General features: G+C 43.2%; 1 protein-coding gene across 5 annotated transcripts in view; it reads left to right on the top strand.

The window, feature by feature from the left end:
• The window catches only part of LOC310772608 (protein NLRC3-like), a 153,051-nt gene that overhangs the window by 94,785 nt on the left and 37,418 nt on the right, over positions 1 to 20,848 (top strand). For 3 of the 5 annotated variants that reach the window (XM_083632448.1, XM_083632447.1, XM_083632450.1), the window contains exons 13-15: positions 12,277 to 12,450; positions 17,697 to 17,870; positions 18,337 to 18,510. The exons of 1 other annotated variant lie outside the window; for it this stretch is intronic. In XM_083632448.1, coding sequence (XP_083488574.1) covers positions 12,277 to 12,450; positions 17,697 to 17,870; positions 18,337 to 18,510 — 522 coding nt within the window. The remainder of the gene's footprint in view (positions 1 to 12,276; positions 12,451 to 17,696; positions 17,871 to 18,336; positions 18,511 to 20,848) is intronic. One more of the 5 variants, XM_083632449.1, reaches the window with a different exon arrangement.

Raw genomic sequence — 20,848 nt, 5'->3', positions numbered from 1 at the left:
TTTTCATCATAATCGTTTTTTCGTTTTCCATAATAATAATAATAAGTTCAGTGTTTATGCCTGTTGCTGTCTGTTATAGTGTAAAATGACTAAAGGGTGGTTACATGAAAGTGAGTGAGAAAAGGAGAAGATACTGAATAATGACATCACAACAGTATAATCCTAATGTTAATTTAAAATTAAATATTCTTGGATGAAAGTCCAAAAAACGTCAAATTTTCTTCGCCGCTGCCCTTGCAGGCAGCACCGAGAGTCCATTCCTTACAGCACCCCCTACCTAAAAGTACTTCCAGCGCCACTGAATGAAATTTAATCCCTATGCCCAAACCCACAACCTCTGGCAACCTACCGCCAAAGTTGCCCCCTACCAGCCCACCCTAATGTAGCAGGCTAGATACGGGCCTGATCAGGATGCCCTGTTGGTTGCTGTGACCTCCCAGGTGTTGAGGTCTATCCCAAACATGGCCGGCTCGTCCTACAGGCGAAGCAGTTTCCTGCCTGGGGCGCCAGGTCTGCTTAGGGCGCCGCTGGTAGCCCTCACAAAAAAAATAATAATAATAATAATAATAATAATAATAATAATAATAATAATAAATCGCTGGTGGGCGCCCAGGCGCCCCCCTCCTTTTCTGCACAATGAACAAATACACAAGAATAAATACAGTTTGCACCCCTGTTCACAATGTTTCATCTGGCCTGGCTGCTGCCCTTGAACAGAGACATGATGCTGCTGCTTGCTTTGTGGGGCATATCTGCACAACTGGCAACCCAACCAAGACGTGCTGTCGGAAGAAAAACACGCATAGTGACACTGGTTGGAGCATAGCAGGCAGACCACATTCACAGATGACAGTCACACACACATGAAAGCCCAATTAATATAACCAATATAATATAATATAACCATATAATGATAATACAATTATCTCAACCTTAAAAGGTTTTAAGGTTGAGATAATTGTATTATCATTATATGGTCCAAATATTTCAGTAAAGCACTTGAAACACTTGAAATATTCTTGCTTGGCTGGTATCATTCTACCTGAAATGATGGTAAAATGCATTATTTTTAGTAAAATAACATGTCAAATTTTTCGGGGGCCGGCCTTCGGCCGGGCATCTGCACCCCTTCCTGGGGGGGGGGGGGGGGGGGGGGGGGGCACCCAAATGCCAATCTCGCCTGGGGCACCAAAATGTGTAGGGCCGGCCCTGATCCCAAATTATATTAGTGACCATTGCACTATAGCCTGTGTAAGGAGCACTAAGCTGTCTAAAACTAATGGTTTAATCGTGCTCAGGCGCTGTTTTAAACATTTTTCAGAGCAAGCTTTCCTTCATGATTTGGCTGAAGTTGATTGGCGTCGCATTGTTTTGATTCCGTCCATTGATGATGCTTTCCAATTCTTTCATGATCATTTCCTTGCGACTATGAATAAACATGCTCCCATGAAAACGGTCAGAATCAAAAACAGGGCTAACCCTTGGTTCTCCAGTGATTTAGCCGATTATCTTTTTGCTCACAATAAGCAATGGGCCTTAGCCAGAAAATCTAACTCAACAAATGATTGGCTTCTCAATTCATGTCCTCCGAAATAAATGCACATCTCATATTAAAAAAGCCAAGGCAGATTATTACCTGACTTTAACCTCTTGATACTCAACCATTCAAAGTTTTGGAACACTGTTAAAACTTTAAAGAATAAGAGAGCTGCTGACCCACCTCTAAAGCTAAGGGTCAGTGATTATTTTTTTACTGATAAGAAAGAAATGGCTAACGCTTTAATGCTCACTTTAAAAAAACTGGGCACATATTTGATGAATCTAATCCTCTCTCTCGGCATCACGACTTCTCAGAGCAAACTCTCATTTTGCCTAATTTTGACTTTGCTCCCATTCTGGTCTCTGAAGTGTTACATGCCCTGCTAACATTAGATCCTAAGAAGGCTGCTGGTCCGGATAACTTGATCCTTACTTTCTAAAAATGTCTGCTTTGATTATTGCCCAGCCAGTCTGTGATATTTTTAATATTTCTATCTCCTCTCAAAAGTGGCCTGATGCTTGGAAGCAAGCCTATGTCACACCACTTCTAAAAGCTGATGATTCTGCTGATCTTAATACTTATAGACCAATCTCTAACCTCCCTGCCTTGGCGAAAATTCTGGAATCTTCAACATCCTCTCAATTAAAAACCTACCTAGACTTGCACAACACATTAAACCCTATGCAGTCTGGGTTTCGAACTAAGCACAGTACGGTGACCGCTAGTCTAAAAGTTCTAATATACCAATGATGCATCCTGCGCATATCAAGCGAAGACCAACCAACAGATGCATACAGTGTACAATGATGTGTCCTAAAGGCAGAGTTAGAAATTAATCTCAAAGCAGCATGATAAAGTGGATCAAGCTTGGCCAGTGCAGTTTGACAAGCAAAACGGTAAACAGTGTCACCATAATCAAGCTGAGTGTATAAGGCCATTTTAGGTAAGCTGCCTATGTACATTTGTTCTAAGTTTGTGTCACTTAGTGACACTCACAATCTCAGATCCAGTGCCTGGGTCCATTTTGAAGTGTCACGTGCTAGGACTGAGGCTGGTGGAAGAAGTTTGTTCTATTTTGGCCCTTGGTCGTGGAACGACCTTCAGGCTCGTCTTAAATTGGCCTATCTCATCTCTTTATCGAGTTTTAAACAAAAATGTTCTGAAATACTCACCACTAGCTGCTCCTGCCATGACGCATAGTTTGTTACTTTCAGTTGTGTCTTTTAGTACTTTCCGCACTGATGTTTTGGCACTTTTTAGAATTTAATTTGTTTTTATTGTTTTCCTGTTTGAGTAGATCATATTCTTCGTCTGTACTTATGTTTGTCTTGTTTGTTTTTACTTGTAATTGTATGTATTTTCTGATGATGTTGCTGCCTCTTTACCAGGTCACCCTTGTAAAATAGATATTGTGTCGCAATGGGTCTTATCTGGTTAAATAAAGGTTAAATACAAATGAAATAAAAATGTGGCACTTTTTGATGTTGGCTTTAATGTTGTCCTTGTACCTTTACTTTTGACCTCCCAGGGCACGTTTTCCTATGAGTAGCTGGGAATATAGGACTTGTTTTGGCATGCGAGAGTCAGGCATAAAGATGATGTGACCAGTCCATCTGAGCTGGTGTTGGGCGATAGTGGCAGTGATGGTGGGGATGTTGGCTTCTTGGAGGACACGGGTGTTGGTGCGTCTATCCTCCCCGCTGATCTTGAGGATTTTTCTGAGGCATCGCTGGTGATGTGCCTCGAGTGCCTTCAGGTGCCTGCTGTATGTGGTCCAGGTCTCTGATCTCTACAGTAGGGTGGCCAGCACTACCGCTTTGTAGAGCAGGATTTTTGTCCTGGGCTGGATGTCGTGGTTTTCAGACTTTTTCTTAGTCTTGAGAAAGCCCCACTGGCACAGCTGAGGTGGTGGTGTATTTCATAATCGAGCTTTGGAGGATAGAATGCTGCCGAGATATGTAAAGTGGTCCACATTTCCCAGTTTGGTACTGTCAAAGGAGATGATTGGGGATGGGGTGGGGGTGCTACTGTTGGGTGGTGGCTTTTTTATGTTAAGAGCCAGACTAAGCTGATTGTATGCCTTGGCGAAAGCCTCCAGAGTGCAGTGGATATGGTGGTCGTTTTGCTTTTGGCCCTGAATCTGTTGATGTTGAGAAGTTGACCGTCAGTCCTGTACATTATTCTGACTCCTTGTGTCAGATGTTTACCTGTGTGATGTAGGATAGCGGCAATGAAAATGGAGAACAGGGTAGGAGCAATGACACAGCCCTGCTTGACTCCGGTGTCAACCTTAAATTTATTGTTCATCATCAACACCACTGAGTACTGTGGCTGACATGTCATGCAACAGTCTCAGTATTTTGATGTTTTTTTTTGTGCCAGAACCAAGGAGTCTGGGGAGCAGTCTGTTTGCCAAAACCTGAGCTAGAGTTTTCCCAGTGGTGAACAAAAGGGAGATGCTGCGGTAAATCCTGCACGCTGCCTTGTCACCCTTTTTAAAGGATGGCTTTACCGATAATCAACCCACTTTGTATCAATAATCTCGGTAATGTAAGCACATGGGCAGTGTTTACTTTCTCTCTATGTTTTCCTCATGGACAGCTCCCATTTCCTCCTCTGGCAAAGCGCTCTGTTGTGAGGTGTTTTACGTCACAACCATAGACATAAATAATATGGACATAGCTATCCCATTAAATTTCTTCTCCCTGGTGGTGTTCAAACATTGGCCGTCACCATCTTGATTTTTCGTCAGCAGAGTGGGAGGGAATGGGTTGAGTCTAGTGCTGCACGATTTGGGGAAAAGGTGCGATTAGCGATTAGGGTGGACAATATTGCAATTGCGATTGTGATTGCGATATAATAAACAAGAGTTTTTTTTTTTTTTTTACCTTTATTTATACAGGGGGAGTCTCACTGAGAGCAATGCTCTCTTTTTCAGGAGTGCCCTGTTCACATTCACACACACATTCATACCTGGAAGCTGACCAGTACAACCACAGTCTGATCTGCTGGCCACTGATCAGCTCCACTGGAGCAGTTGGGGTTAAGGCCTTGCTCAAGGGCACCTCAGTGGTGGTAATGAGGGAGGGGCAAGCGCTGCCTTTTCACTTTCCCCACCCAGATTTATCCTGCCGGTCCCGGGGATTGAAGCTCGCTTCTCTAACCGTTGGGCCACCACTGCCACTAGGTATCTAGGGATGTGCCGGCATGAGTTTTTGACGGTATGATAACCTTGGACAAAAATACCACGGTTTCACATATCACAGATTAAAATACATGAAATATGTTACAATTTAAAATATATTAAAACTAAAAAAATAAAACAATTTGAAATTAAATTATCTTTACAAAAAAATAAAACATTTTGAGACATTTGCCTGTCCCAAACATGTAAAAAAGAAACACCAGTCAAATAGAAACTGCACTGTGTTACAGCACATAGAAGATGGCTCAGCAAAGTTGCAAAGTTAGTTACATGTCTGTCCAGCAATACTAATGAATGATACACCCCGTTTATTTATTTTGTAGCGACAGATGGCCTTAAACGCCACACTCACGTGACGCTTCTTGAGAGAGAGAGGTGAGAACGTGCATCTGCAGACTTTTAACGAGGGACCATGAAGGCGTCATGTGACAGGCTAGTTAGCTAGCCTGGAGGTGATGCTGCCAGTGCTGGCAGCTGCGACAGTGTTTTGCTATCAACCTTGTTAATCTCGTTATATTCTTCATCACAGTGGGTCATCCCCACTGTGTACTTAATCGCGCACTAGTTCTGCATAAGCACCTGCAGCTCTCTCCTTATTTTACTGACGTTCTCACTGATCACACGGCTGTTTACATGCGTTTCTGAACGAACGGCTAGCTAGTTATTAGCATAGCTTGCTGTTAGCGATCATGGATGTTCTCTCTCGCCCTCTCTGTAGATAATATGTACCTTGCTGCACATAACATTACTTATTTGCGGGAGTGCATGGGAGAAGTCTCCCGCTAGTATTGATGCCCAGTGTGATGGCTGAGAAACGTGTGTTTGCTGCGTCGCGTGTAACGTTAGTTTAAAGGAGGCTCTCACACACACACACACACACACACACACACTCAAAAAGACGTGAAAAAAATAAAATAATCGCACACTTTTGCGGTTATGCAATCGCACGTGCTGACATCGCGATTGCGATTGCGATTCGATTAATCGTGCAGCACTAGTTGAGTCCTTCCACACCTCATGTCAGATGGGAGTTTCCCCGAGCTGCAGCTCCGCCTGCTATTGGTCCGTGATCGGCAAGCTGCGCTATCACTGCACAGGCAATGTGTCAATCACCTTCTTTTGTATCATCTATTTTACTCCAAACGGGCGAGTTATATAAGATATGACCCCCCCACAGTTGTTATGAAAAGGTGAAATTAGCTATATAGACCAAAAGCGTGTTTCGGTCCAGGCTGTAAAGATTAGGGGTGTGACGGTTCATGAAAAAAATCCGAACCGTTCGGTACTACTGGTTCGGTTCGGATCACGTGTGTGCCGCGGGTTCATTATGCTCAACTTTTTCTGTTTTTCATTGAAATGAATGGAGTGTAGTAGCAGAGACACTCCTGCCCACAAGGTGGCGGAATGCAGTTGCAGCCGTTGCAAACCGCCAATTATCATACGAAGAAGAAAAAGTTTAGCCGATCAGTCAGTCAAGATGGCGAGCGGAGAAAACAACAATATTAACGTTACCTCAGAGATAGAAGATGCACCAGCGGGATTGTATCGGTCTGCAGTATGGGAACACTTTGGATTTAGTGTGACCTATGATGACGGCAAGAAAGTGGTGGATAAAAGTGCGACTGTGTGCAAGCACTGTGCTACACGTCTTGTTTACGCTGCTGGCAACACCTCCAACATGTTAGCTCATATGCGGAGACATCACGTTAGCGTGTCAATCGGCAGCACAAAGAGGAAAGGTACGGAACAACTTCTACTCCCCGAAGCTTTTAAACAACGTTTGCCTGAGAAGTCCGACAAGGCAAAGGCCATAACCAAAGCATTGGGGTGTTTCATAGCCAAAGATATGCAGCCTTATGCTGTGGTGGAGGGTGTGGGATTTCAGCGTATGTTAAAAGCGCTTGAGCCACGCTACACCATCCCCTGCCGAAAACACTTTACCAACACGGTAATCCCCGCACTTTATGAAGAGACAAGAAGAGGACTTGTGAAAGAGTTGTCTGGCGCAGCCTGTGTAGCTCTTACTACCGATGGATGGACCTCCAGGGCTACAGAAAGTTTCCTGACTGTAACTGTCCATCACATTACCTCAGAGTGGGAGATGAAAAGCTCTGTTTTACAGACCCGCCCCCTGTATGAGAGCCATACAAGCGAGCATCTCTCTGAAGCACTGACAGAAGCACTGACAGAATGGAATTTGGAGAGGGGAAGCAGCACAATCCCTGTTACTACAGACAACGCACAGAATATAGTGAAAGCAGTCAATGAAACAGCTGGACTGGGGCCACACATTGGCTGCTTTGCACATACTGTTAATCTTGCAGCCAATAAAGCAGTCAAAATAAATCAGGTATCCCGACTCCTGGGAAAAGTTAGGAAGGTGGTAGCATTTTTCCATCGGAGTACAACAGCCAACCATGTCCTAAAAATCAAACAGGGGATGCTGGAATTGCCAGCTCACAAACTAATACACGATGTCACAACACGTTGGAACACAACGTATGACATGCTGGAGCGTTATGTGGAACAGCAGGCTGCCATCTATTCTGCCCTGATGGACAACGGTGTCAAGAAACATCTCAAGGACATTGCTGTTTTGACTGACAGTGAGGCAAAACTGGCAGAGGGTCTGATTAAAATTCTCAAACCTCTGAAGACTGTGACGACCCTGATGAGCACAGAAACAAACCCCTCAGTGTCCATGATCATCCCTCTGCAGAAGATGATACTAAAATCCATGACACCAAGTGAAGAGGACAGCTCAGCCACCAAAGATGCTAAGGCAGCCATCACTGAAGATCTGGAAGAGAGATATGGGAACCCTGCACTTCAGGACTATCTGCACAGAGCCACAGCCCTGGATCCAAGATTCCAGTCCCTGCCCTACTTGGAAGAAGAATCTGCTCAGAAGATCTACAGGGATGTCACCAGAGAGATCATGGAAATTGAAGAGCAGGTATTGTTTTTTTTATTTTTGTAATTTTAACTAAATTTAAACAATTTTATCATTATTACAATTCCTCTCATTTTTTAAACTACTAAACAGAATATTTGAGCCTCTGCAATATTTTTTTTCTTTTTCAACTGTCCAGTAGAGAATGATTTTAGTGTCTTTGCTGCTATGAAAGTGTTTGTTGTTATCAATATTTTTAAAACAACTATGGTATCCTATTTGTCATTTTATCATGCAGGGTCAACCCAGAGAAGCCCAGATGGCCAGTTCATCCTCAGCTGGAGAGCCAGAGCCAGAGGCATCAGGGATGTCATCTCCTCCCCAGAAAAAATCTGCTATGGCAGAGCTTTTTGGAGAGCTGTTTACAACAGAGGAGAGAGCCACCAAGCCTTTGTCCCACATCATTCAGGATGAAGTGGCGACATACAGGTTCACAGGCTGCATTCCTGTGGATGCAGATCCACTTGCTTGGTGGAAAAGCAACGAGCATAAGTATCCTCACATTGCTAAGTTAGCACGACGTTACCTTGCAGTCCCAGGTACATCTGTAGCAAGTGAGCGTGTTTTTTCCACAGCAGGGGACATCGTCACTGCAAGTAGATCTCGTCTCTTGGCAGAGAATGTGGACAAATTGATTTTCTTGCAAAAGAACATGAAAATATAAGCAGAGCACGAGAGCAGTGTTCAGCAGCGTAACGAGTCAGCCACGGGCCCCGATGCAAGACTGTCTAACCGGGCCCTGCTGATAGGCTACTTAACAATTTGGTGTCGCGCACGGCGCACCATATAACCAATGAAAACATTTGGTGACAGCGCACCATAACCAATGAAAACATTTGGTGACGGCGCACCATAACCAATGAAAACATTTGGTGACGGCGCACCATAACCAATGAAAACATTTGGTGACGGCGCACCATAACCAATGAAAACATTTGGTGACAGCGCACCATAAACAACCAATAAAAAACATTTGGTGACAGCGCACCATATAACCGCTGAAAACATTTAGTGACAGCGCACCTTGCACTGCAGGCACATTTTCGGATGAGCAGCTGAGAGATCAACAGTGTGCGTCGGCGCACCAGAGTGAGATGAGAACATATAGGCATAGCCTAATTTAATTTAATGTGACACACACCCAAATCACTATATGGCTGCATAGCCATTCGAATAAATTGTTTAATTTAGCTTTTTATTATTAGGCTACGAATATTCTGACATTGAATTTAAGTTTAATTCAGATTTTCTTTCATTTGAATTTAATGGGTTGTATTGAATTTATTTCTTATATGAATATTAATGCAAGTGAGAGACCAAGCCCCTTTAAAACACAAAAAACAGCAGCAGCAGGTTCATTATTATTAGATAAATAAATAATAATAAAAGTTGTTGTACTTACATCATAAGGGGACTCTCCGGGCCTTCCTCTGGGCGAAGTCATCAATTAATTCCTTCAGATCCAGCTGACGGGTGCGAGCATTTTCAATTGACAGTGTAGCAAGTCCAGATAGACGGGTTTGTGACATTGAGCTTCTCAGGTAGGATTTGATTAGCTTCAATTTGGAGAATGATCGTTCTGCGGAAGCTACAGTCACTGGAATGGTCAGAAAAAGAAGTAAAATTGTGCAGACTTCTCCAAAGCTGGCAGCAATGCTGTTGTTTTCTACAATCAGCATCTTAGTGAGTTCTGGGATGGTTTTTACTTTAGAAATATTTTCCTTTAAGCACCCGCGGAATGACAGGAGTTGTGCTGGGAAGGAGGTGGTTATGTCGTTTTTGTAAATCTCACATAACTTGCTTGCTTGCTCAAACAGTTCATCGTCTGTTGCAGTGCACAGCGTTTCAGGCTGTAACGGTTTGAATCTATCCACCGTTGTCCTCAAACCGCAGCCCACACTAAGCAGGGGCCCGCCCCGCACCGGCCCGCACGGGCACACAGACCGGGCGGACCGGGACGGCCGGGCGGCCCGGGCCCTCAGCCATGCCGGGCCCCGATGCAGTGGCGTTCCCTGCATATACGGTAGTTACGCCACTGGCAGTGTTGAATAGTGCAGTGTATTTTATCTGTTAGTTTTGGTGTATGCTGCACTTTAATTTCAAGTGGAAAACTGATATTTTATTTTGTTATTTTAGATAGCACAGTGACACTTTTAAGTTTGGTAAGAAATCCAGCCTTATTTCTTTGATTGTATTGCATTGCAAACACTGCACTTTAATTTCAAGTGGAAAACTGATATTTTATTTTGTTATTTTAGATAGCACAGTGACACTTTAAGTTTGGTAAGAAATCCAGCCTTATTTCTTTGATTGTATTGCATTGCAAACACTGCACTTTAATTTCAAGTGGAAAACTGATCTTTGAACTTCAGGGAGTTGAAACATGTTGACATTGTATTTGTGTTGGTTTTAAAAACAAAGTAGACGAAGTCTAGTGTTGGTAAAGCTTATGCTTCACTTTATGTTGGTATAATGTGGTTATAAAAATAGTTTTCTAAATTCTTTTGTGTGCACTAAATTGATCAGAGCTTTAAGAGCCATTTTTACTTTTTATTTTATAAGATAGAACCACAATTGATAAATCTAGATTTTTATTTCAGTCAGTTGTTCACAGTATTTGTGCCCAACAATATGCACAAAAATTCCACTCCATTTCAGTGACAGTGAAATAAGCATTTGTTAAAGATAACGTTGTTTGGCAAATAAATGAAAAACATGTTGAAACCAGCAATGTCTCCCCTCTTGCATGCCAGAATCTTACCTAGCTTTAACCTAAGAGTAGACTGTCACAATAATGTATAAAATGTCAGACTGCCTCATTCTTTAAGTTTTTACATGACTATATAAGACATAATAGATTTTTTTACGGTAAATGGTGGATTATTGGGCCTTATATCATGTTGATATGGTATTTCTATGGTATTAAAAACAACTACGTAAACCGAACCGAACCGGAAACCGTGACCACAAAACCGTGAGCGAACCGAACCGTGGATTTTGTGAACCGTCCCACCCCTAGTAAAGATGTTTAATTACTGTTACGAAGTGAGGCATTTTAACAGGAATGATATGACTTCTGAGTCCTACCTCAAGTTGCCATTTAAGGAATTACAGCTTAAACAAAGACTTCCGCATCTTCAGGGGAAAGCGGGTGGGCTTGCCCACTGGTCACAACGTGTCATAACGGAACTGCAGACGTTCTGCTCGAGATGCGGAATCTGCTCCGAGGGTGGTTGTTATTGTTTATTTTTTATTTTTAAATATGCACACATCCACGGAGAATCACAAGCCCAATGACTTGCAGCTGACGGGGGCGAAGTTTCTGCATGCAGCAGCGTGAGCATTTTTCTCTCTGAGGAAAACAGATAAAGATGGTAAAAACTGCCCATGTCCTTATATTACCGGGATGAGTGATGTTACAAAGTGGGTTGATTATCGGTAAAGCCATCCTTTAAAGATGGAGACAATTAACTCATTGAGTGCCAGCCACTTTTGGAGAACGGACACTCCCAGTGCTAGAGTTTCAGAGCGTTTTCGGTGATTTCTCGAGGCCCACAGAATATTGTGTGATATTACTATGTAAACACCGAACACGCACAAAGAACGACGAGACTCTATTGTATCAGCAGCAAAAAAAAGTTTATTGATATCATTTTCCGTTCTTTAGTTATCAGCCGGAGAAGATAGGTCAAAAACAGCAAAAACATGCGTTTCCATCTAGAAGCTGAGATATTGAGCCTTTTGTGAAATTAAGCATTTCAAGCAAATCACTGACTCTGAAACTAATATTTTCTGACCTGAAACATCTGAACAGTAATTTCCTTCAATATAACAGCACCCCCACCCCCCCTCTACTGCAAACTCCTCCTCCGTGGGTGTGTCTCTGGTGGCTTTGCTCGCTCTGCTGCTTGTCAGGCGAGTCTCTGCTGCTTGCGGATCCACGTTCGGATGGCCGCCGCTCGTCGGGGGAGTCTGGATCGGGCTCGCCTCGCTCGTTTCTGGGGTTTCGGTTGTGAGCTGGGATGAAGCTGCGTCTTCTGGGCTTTCTGCTGCGCGTTTCAAAGTGTGCTGCACCCAGAGTCTATTTTCGGAGCCCCCCACCGTTGTGCGCCGGCTCCCAGCGCGACAGCGAAAAGCCAAAGCATTCTCATGAGAATGGTTTCATCACTGCTTTTTCTGCTGTTTTTACTCAACTTTCTCTAATCTGGAGAGCACTGTCGCCACCTAATGGGTCGGTAAAATAGGTTATACACATTCAACATGCCCCAAAATTGTACAGGAGATGTATTAGGCATTGATCCACGTCCCACCGTCAAAAAACGCAATTGACGAACATACTCGTCCTTGGCACTCTACGTTACTAAACCAATTGACGAACATACTCGTCCTTGGCACTCAATGAGTTAAGGTGTCCGTAAGTTGTGAAGGGATTTCCTCCTACATACAGCACCATGCAAACACAGTTGACCTGCTTTAGACCAGGGCCTCATCAATACAGTATGTCAGTAGAAATAATACAATAATGACATTAAATATAACAGAATAATATTTCCACATGATTGTCTTCTTGTCCTTTAGGCTGAGTGCATGTTGGCTGTCAGAGAGAAGCTGCGAAGCTCTGGCCTCTGTTGTCAGCTCACAGTCCTCTAGTCTGAGAGAGCTGGACTTGAGTAACAATGAGCTGCAGGATTCTGGATTGAAATTGCTCTCTACTGGACTGGGGAGTCCACACTGTAGACTGGAGACTCTCAGGTCAGGATGTACTTTTACTATTATATTATTACTTAACATTTTGTAAATTATTGTACCGTAAAATAAGGTTAAAACTTGTATATCAACTTAGATATCAGTATATAAGGTGAGACTAACATTAAATCCTCGGGGTATGGTCTGACGAAGAGCTAGTTAGCTCGAAACGTTACCACCTGCACTTGGTGCAATAAAGCTATCCAAAAGGAGTCCTTGTAGTGTGCGAGCGATTTTTCATTTGTTTCACTAACATTAAATCCGCCATTGACCCCTTTCTTTCCTTCATTTGTCAGGAGGTCCAATAGACATCCCAGTTTCAAATTTAAATTGTCTGTCAAGTTGTTCAGGCTTTACAGAGTCAGAATAATAAAAAAGGAAGTCCATGCTGATTGCTGAATAATAATTAATAATAACAAAACACCTTTAACTGTTAAAGCTTTTTTTTTTACCTTTATTTATACAGGGCGAGTCTCACTGAGAGCAATGCTCTCTTTTTTTCAGGAGTGCCCTGTTCACATTCACACACACATTCATACCTGGAAGCTGACCAGTACAACCACAGTCTGATCTGCTTGCCACTGACCAGCTCCACTGGAGCGGTTGGGGATAAGGGCCTTGCTCAAGGGCACCTCAGTGGTGGTAATGAGGGAGGGGCAAGCGCTGCCTTCAAAGCGCTTGTCTAGCTAGCAACTCAAACCAGGCGGCTGTGTCCTCTCCTGGCGATGAAACTTCCCAAAAAGGTACACATCATCAGCCGCAAATGAATGCCGTGCTTGACGCCATCAGCTCTCTCAAGACAGAAAGTTTAGCGAGACACAAAGAATTAATTGATGGTCTCACACACATCCGAGCGGATTTAGACACAATCAAGGAGCGGCTAACCACAGCTGAAAGCCGCATCGGCAACACAGAGGATACATCAGCGCAGCTCACATCCCAGGTAACTGATTTGGAAAATAAATTAAAGTTGCTTACCGAGAAGAACGAGGACTTAGAGAATCGCTCACGCCGCTTCAACCTACGCCTCATCGGCCTCGCGGAAAATACAGAGGGGAGGGATGCTGAGGCCTTTCCTCGAAGAGTGGCTCCCTGATGTCCTCGGGGGTGAGATTTTCCCAACACCTGTGAGGATTGAGTGAGCCCACCGCATTCTGACGGGACCAGCTAAAACCACGAGCCCTGCTTCATATCCTAGACCTTTGATCATGACGTTTTTAAACTTCCACTATAAAGTCCGTGTGACAAGGGGTGCACAAGTGAAGGGCAAGGTTATGTACGAAAACAAGCAAGTGAAGTTCTTCTCAGACTATTCTGCAGAAGTCCAACGCCAGAGAAAAGCCTATGACGCAGTGAAACAGAAGATACAGAGGGAATCCAATACGGCTTGCAATTCCCGGCAAAGCTCCGCATCACATATGGTGGAAAGAATGTGACCTTCCAGACCCCTCAGGATGTAAACACGTTTCTCCAGAATAAAAACAAAGGGAATTGAAGAGAGGAGTAATATCCACACAAGATGATCTCTTAACTAGGGTTGCACGGTATACCGAAATTTCAACACTTTTTCGATACTTTTTATTTAAAACGGTTCGGTATTGGAAGTTCCCAAAGTTCGGTACCATCACTTTAACTGGTCGTTGCTGTGCTTTTAAAATGAAGTTGCGGGATGCCTCGTCTAATTAACGTTACACGTGACGCAACAAATAAACACACATTTCCCAGTGTCACTGCCATCACACTGGACATCAACACTAGGCTAGCGGAAGACTTCTCCCCCTCCATATACATGAATGATATGCGTAACGAACATGAATCTTACCGAGAGATAGAGAGCTAAGCTAAAGTAGCTAAGAGCTAAGCTAAGTATAACTAGCATGTTACCGTTAGCTAGCCGATTGGAAAAGCATGTAAACAGCGGTGAGATTAGTGAGAGAGTCGGTAAAAGGAGGAGAGACCCAGTGCTTGTGCAGAACTAGTGGACGTTGTGTACAGCGGGTAATGAGCCGCTGTTATGAAGATTAAAGCGAGATTCACGGAGTTGAGAGCAGACAAACACTCGCAGCTGCATCATCCTCTCCAGTCAGCCTCCTGCACATGATGCCTTCAGGACCCGTCGGTAAAGCACGCAAGTGTGGCCTTTGTGTGACATCTGTAATGTATCACAACAAAATAAATAACCTGGGTTACCCTTACTATGTTATCGTGTGTTACTGGACAGACACACTAATAACTTTTCAGTCTGAGCCATCTTACATAGCCTACAGTGTGCTGTGCAGTGCTGCAGTTCATATTTTTCTATTGTGTTTCTATTTTCAATGAGACAGGCAAAGGACCTGTCTCAAACATTGACTGATATCACAGGATTGTGAAGAGTGCAATGTACATGGCTATATAATTTGTAAAGAGTGTAAAGAGAAATATTGTATTAAGAGATGCATAGAGATAGCCTACATCAGTGGTTTCCAAACTTTTTGTGCCCAAGGCACACCAATGGCACGACAAAATCTCAAGGCACACCTATATAGCCTAAGTCTATCAGTGCAAAATAGCCTCTATTACTCTTATCACTCTAAATGTTTTTTTATTTACTAATGTCAAATAAAATTTGACAAAATATATTACTCTATGAATTAATTTGAAACTTTGCAAAATTACTACATCAAAGCAGCAACACACCCACTTTTTGTATAGTTTAAACTTTTAGGCTACATTTGCAATTGCAATAATGCAAAATCCCAAGGCACACCTGGACTTGTCCTAAGGCACACCAGTGTGCCTAGGCACACCATTTGGGAACCACTGGCCTACATTATGGCGTTGTTCTAACACAGAGAGACATTCAGTTAATATGGCGTTATTCTTCTAACACAGAAACATTCAGTTAGTTATTCTTCTAATACAGAAACATTCAGTTAATATGGTGGTCTTATAACACCAGAGAGGCACATTTCAAAAGGTGTCCTTCAATCCCACAGTCATAGTTAAGGGTGTTACTAAACCTTGAATTTGTGAATGTGATCAACCTTGTGGACATTATGTTTCTTATCCATTAGGTATCAAGTATCGTATCTGTATCGAGCATCGTATCAGTATCGAGTATCGTGATACTAAACTTGGTATCGGTATCGAAGTCAAAATTTTGGTATCGTGACAACCCTACTCTCATCCAAGAAGAGGATCACCGGAGTTTGTTGTTGTTGTCGCTGTGTAAAGTGACGCACCTCATGAGGCATTCAGGTAACCCAGGAAATTCGTTTTCCCCCGCCTCTTCGTCTAGATGGAGTCTAAATTCATCATTCTTAATCGGTTGGAAGTTATGTCTGGATGTTTTAGTTCTATGGACAAATCATATTTGCTAGTTCCACATTTTGTTTGATAGAAGAGGACTCTTCATTCTGAAGGACTGGGTGTCTTCGGCTGGTCCCCCCCCTTTTCTCTCTCCCTCCCCCGCTTTTCATTTTCAACTGTGCAAGTGATGCTCATCATGAGCCATTCAAGGTACCCTGGAAAACTTTTTCTTTCAGATAGTGATTAAAACTATAACTAAAAGACAAGGTACGTTATTTTGGTTTCATGGACAAATTTTATTTTCAAACGGAGCCAAAGTATTCTCCGATAAGAGGACGGTTTATTTTGAAAGACTGTGTCTTTTTTTTTGTATCTTTATTGTTTATTGAAGCAGGGATAGTACACAATAAATATATTGCACCAGACATAGCTAAAAGCTAATTTGCATCTGTAGTCCCTGGGCACACAGAGTCCTGTGCGCACACAGTACATATCAAATACAGCAATTAAAGGAAAATCCTAATGTCTAAACACTCAAGATACATGACAAAAAATGATACTTACTATTAGCAAGATACAACATATACAATGCGCATAATAGTAAAATTAGAACACATAGAGGTAGATAGCAATCCACTAAAATCACACATTGGCAAATGGTAAAAAATAAATGACATAGCACAGAAAGAAACAGTATATGAGGCCACACCAATGACTATAGGTGGCCTCAGGACTGACCCTCTCTCAGCCACTTCTTAATGGAGGATTTAAATCCTCTGAGGGTACTACAGCCCTTAATTACTGCTGGCAGGGTGTTCCACAGCATGCCCGCCTTAACCGTGAATGCAGATTGACTAAATGTAGTCAATCTTTATCACCTATACTTGATAGTCTCTTCTCTTGATGCCATATAAAACAAGTTTCCCATTAAATAAGGAAATAAGGTTTCCCATTAAATAAATAAGTATGCTATGAATCAACCATATACATAAATAATATGGATGTAGCTATCCCATTAAATTTCTTCTCCCTGGCGGAGTCCAAACGTTGGCCGTCACCATCTTGAGTTTTCGTCAGCAGAGTGGCAGGGAATGGTTTGAGTCCTTCCACACCTCACGTCAGATGGGAGTTTCCCCGAGCCACAGCTCCGCCTGCTATTGGTCCGTGATCGGCAAGCTGCGCTATCACTGGACAGGCGATCTGTCAATCACCCTATTTTCTATCATCTATTTTACTCCAAACGGGTGAGTTATATATGATATGAGCCCCCTACAGTTGTTATGAAAAGGTGAAATTAGCTTTTTAGACCAAAAGCGTGTTTCGGTCCAGGCTGTAAAGATGTTTAATTACTGTTACAAAGTGGGGCATTTTAACAAGAATGATGGGACTTCTTAGTCCTGCCTCAAGTTGCCATTTGAGGAATTACAGCTTAAACAAAGACTTCCGCATCTTCAGGGGAAAGCGGGTGGGCTTGCCCACTGGTCACAACGTGTCATAACGGAACTGCAGACGTTCTGCTTGAGATGCGGAATCTGATCCGAGGGTGGTTGTTATTGTTTATTTTTCATTTTTAAATATGCACACATCCACCGAGAATCACAAGCCCAATGACTTGCAGCTGACGGGGGCGGAGTTTCTGCATGCAGCAGCGTGAGCATTTTTCTCTGTGAGGAAAACAGATAAAGATGGTAAAACTGCCCATGTGTTTATATTACCGGGGTGGTTAATGATACAAAGTGGGTTGATTATCGGTAAAGCCATCATTTAAAGATGGAGACAATTAAGGTGTCTGTAAGTTGTGAAGGGATTTCCTCCTACATACAGCACCATGCAAACACAGTGGACCTGCTTTAGACCAGGGCCTCATCAATACAGTCTGTCAGTAGAAATAATACAATAATAATAATGACATTAAATATAACAGAATAATAATTCCATATGATTGTCTTCTTGTCCTTTAGGCTGAGTGCATGTCAGCTGTCAGAGAGAAGCTGCGAAGCTCTGGCCTCTGTTGTCAGCTCACAGTCCTCTAGTCTGAGAAAGCTGGACTTGAGTAACAATGACCTGCAGGATTCTGGATTGAAATTGCTCTCTACTGGACTGGGGAGACCACACTGTAGACTGGAGACTCTCAGGTCAGGATGTACTTTTACTATTATATTATTACCTAACATTTTGTAAATTATTGTACCGTAAAATCATTCCAGTTTCAAATTGAAATTGTCTGTCAAGTTGTTCAGGGTTTACAGAGTCAGAATAATAAAAAAGAAGTCCATGCTGATTGCTGAATAAATTAGTAAGTCCAAGTTGAACAAATAAATAAGTCCATGTTGAACAAATAAATAAGTCCATGTTGAACAAATACTGTGAATATGTCCATGTTGAACAAATAAATAAGTCCATGGTGAACAAATACTGTGAATAAGTCCATGTTGAACAAATAAATAAGTCCATGTTGAACAAATAAATAAGTCCATGTTGAGCAAATAAATAAGTCTGTGTAGAATAAATGAATGACTCCAAGCTAAACAAATAAATCATTCCTTGTTGAACAACTAAATAACTGCATATGCATGTGTGTGTGTGCATGCGTGTGTGCAGGCTGTCAGGCTGTATGCTCTCAGAGGAAGGTTGTACTTCTCTGACCTCAGCTCTGAGCTCCAACCCCTCCCATCTGAGAGAGCTGGACCTGAGCTACAATCATCCAGGAGCCTCAGGAGTGAAGCTGCTCTCTGCTGCACTGGAGGATCCACACTGGAGACTGGACACTCTCAGGTAGGGAGAGGCACTGCTTGCTAGAAGGCTGAGAATTACACATTTTTTATGTCACACTGGAGACTGGATTATCACGTATGGAGAGGCAACATCTGCTAGACATTTTCTCTGTCAGACTGGCTACGTCCGCACTGTGGCTAAATAGAGCTGTCGCTCCTCATTGGAGCCTCATGCTGTTCAGTTCACACACAGTTCAGTTATTAAGGTGAGAGGAGTTTTCTCCAACCAAGCTCACTAGCTGAAACATTCATGTGGTAATCTTGAATCAGAGAGTGGATGCGCCGCGGGAAGTAGGGGTGCTGCAGGTGCTGCAGCACCCCCTAGTTTTTTTTTTTTTTTTTTTTTTTTTTTACAAATGTAATTAAAAATATTTTTCAGTACACTATGTTCCTTTCTTGTTTAACACGTTGACTGCCACTGACGTATATATACGTCAAAAAAAATCCAGCGGTTCACTGCCATGGACGTATTAACACGTTAAGTGCCATAGCCGAGGTATCTCGTCTTACATAATCCAACGCTTGAGTGCCAGAGCCGAGATATCTCGTCTTACATAAACATTTTTTTTTTGACGGTGGGACATCAATCAACAACTTTTACATCTTCGAGATCACTATTGGAGCAAGAGAATGTGTATAATCTATTTTACCGACCCACTAAGTGTTGACAGTGCTCCCCCAGACGAGCGAAATCAAAGAAAAAACTGCCGCGGGAGCAAGCCATTCAAGGAAATGGCGAGGCGATTTTACAGTAATCCATTCCAGACTTGTCTTGCCCGAGAGCGGCCGCGCGCAGGCAGCAGCACACAGAGAGCGGAGAGCGATTTGCAAAATAGATTATAGGTGAAACACACTTTGAAACACCTCAGAAAGGCCAGAATCAACATCTGCCCATCGCCCACGCATTCCCCGGCCCATCTTGACTCGCACAAGGAGCGTCCGCACGCAGGCAAGCAGGCAGGCAGGCACGCAGGCAGGCAGGCAGGCAGCAGCAACGCGCTTCTGACACGCCCGCTGTAGAGCCAGGAGGAAGGAGGAGAAGACACACGGAGGGAGGAGTTTGAATGAGAGGGGTGTTTCCTGTTGTTATGGAGGAAATTACTGTTCAAAACTATTGTTTAGAATGTCTGACGGTCTTACTGATGCCAAAAATGAATGGTTAAAGTGACTGTTTCACAAAAAGCCATTTATCTCTGAATAAATTTCCAGACGCTGAAACCATGCTGTACTCAACGGCTAATATCTACATAACCACTAACTCTGCAAACTAACTCTTTTAGACAGAGAAAGCACACATTCTATTAGTTATTTTTAGATGATTGGTGTTCATGAATTCTTAACAGAAAATAATCCTTGGCTCTTGTAAAATGAGCCAGAATCCTCAAAAAAAAACCTGGCACAACTTACCTACAGGATGAAAAAATGGCTGGCACTCAATGTGTTAATACGTCAAAAAAATCGTTTTTTTTTTTTTGACGGTGGGATGTGCATCTAACCCTTTTACATCTCTTATATAAGTATTGGACGTGTACAACGTGTACAACCCATTCCACCGACCCACTAAGTGGCGACAAGGAAGGAGGAAGGCAAGCAAAAAGCAGTGTGACGAAGCCATTCTCATGAAAATGGATTGGCGAAAACGCTTTCGTTTTCGCGCTGATTGCTGGCAGTGCGGGATTGCAAATTTGCATAATAGATCACGGATGGAACACACTTTGAAACACGCAGCATAAATATGACCAGAATCGCAAAAGCTTCTCTCAACCAAAACTCCAAGAAGCGAGCGAGTCCTCCATCCAGACTTCCTCAAACAGCGGCCGCGCAGACAGGCACAGCAGCAGCAAAGCAATGAGACTGGTGACGCGAGGTTACAGCAGCAGCAACGAGCTTGTGACACGGCCGCTGCGGCCAAGAGGACACACACGGAGGGAGGAGTTGGAAGCAACTCCCCCTCTCGCTCTCTCCCTCTCTCTCTCTCTCTCTCTCTCTCTCTCGCTCTCTCTCTCTCCCTCCCTCCCTCCCTCTCTCTCTCTCTCTCTCTCTCTCCCTCTCCCCCTCTCACTAGGATTAAACCTAGTGCGTCTCCCTCCCGAGAGGGAGGGAGAGAGAGAGAGAGGGAGGGAGAGCGAGAGGGAGGGAGAGAGAGAGAGAGAGAGAGAGAGGGAGGGAGAGCGAGAGGGAGGGAGAGAGAGAGAGAGAGAGCGAGAGGGGGAGGGAGAGAGAGAGAGAGCCAAAAATGAATGGTTAAAGTGACTGTTCTATCGAATTTCACAAAAAGCCGTTTATCTCTGAATATTTTTTCTGACGCTGAAACCATGCTGTATTCAACTGCTAATGCT

The sequence above is a fragment of the Poromitra crassiceps genome (assembly GCF_964638095.1).
Source record: "Poromitra crassiceps genome assembly, chromosome: 3".
NCBI lineage: Eukaryota > Metazoa > Chordata > Actinopteri > Beryciformes > Melamphaidae > Poromitra > Poromitra crassiceps.
The sequence above is the reverse complement of the archived record's forward strand: the minus strand, read 5'-3'. Positions and strand labels throughout refer to the sequence as shown.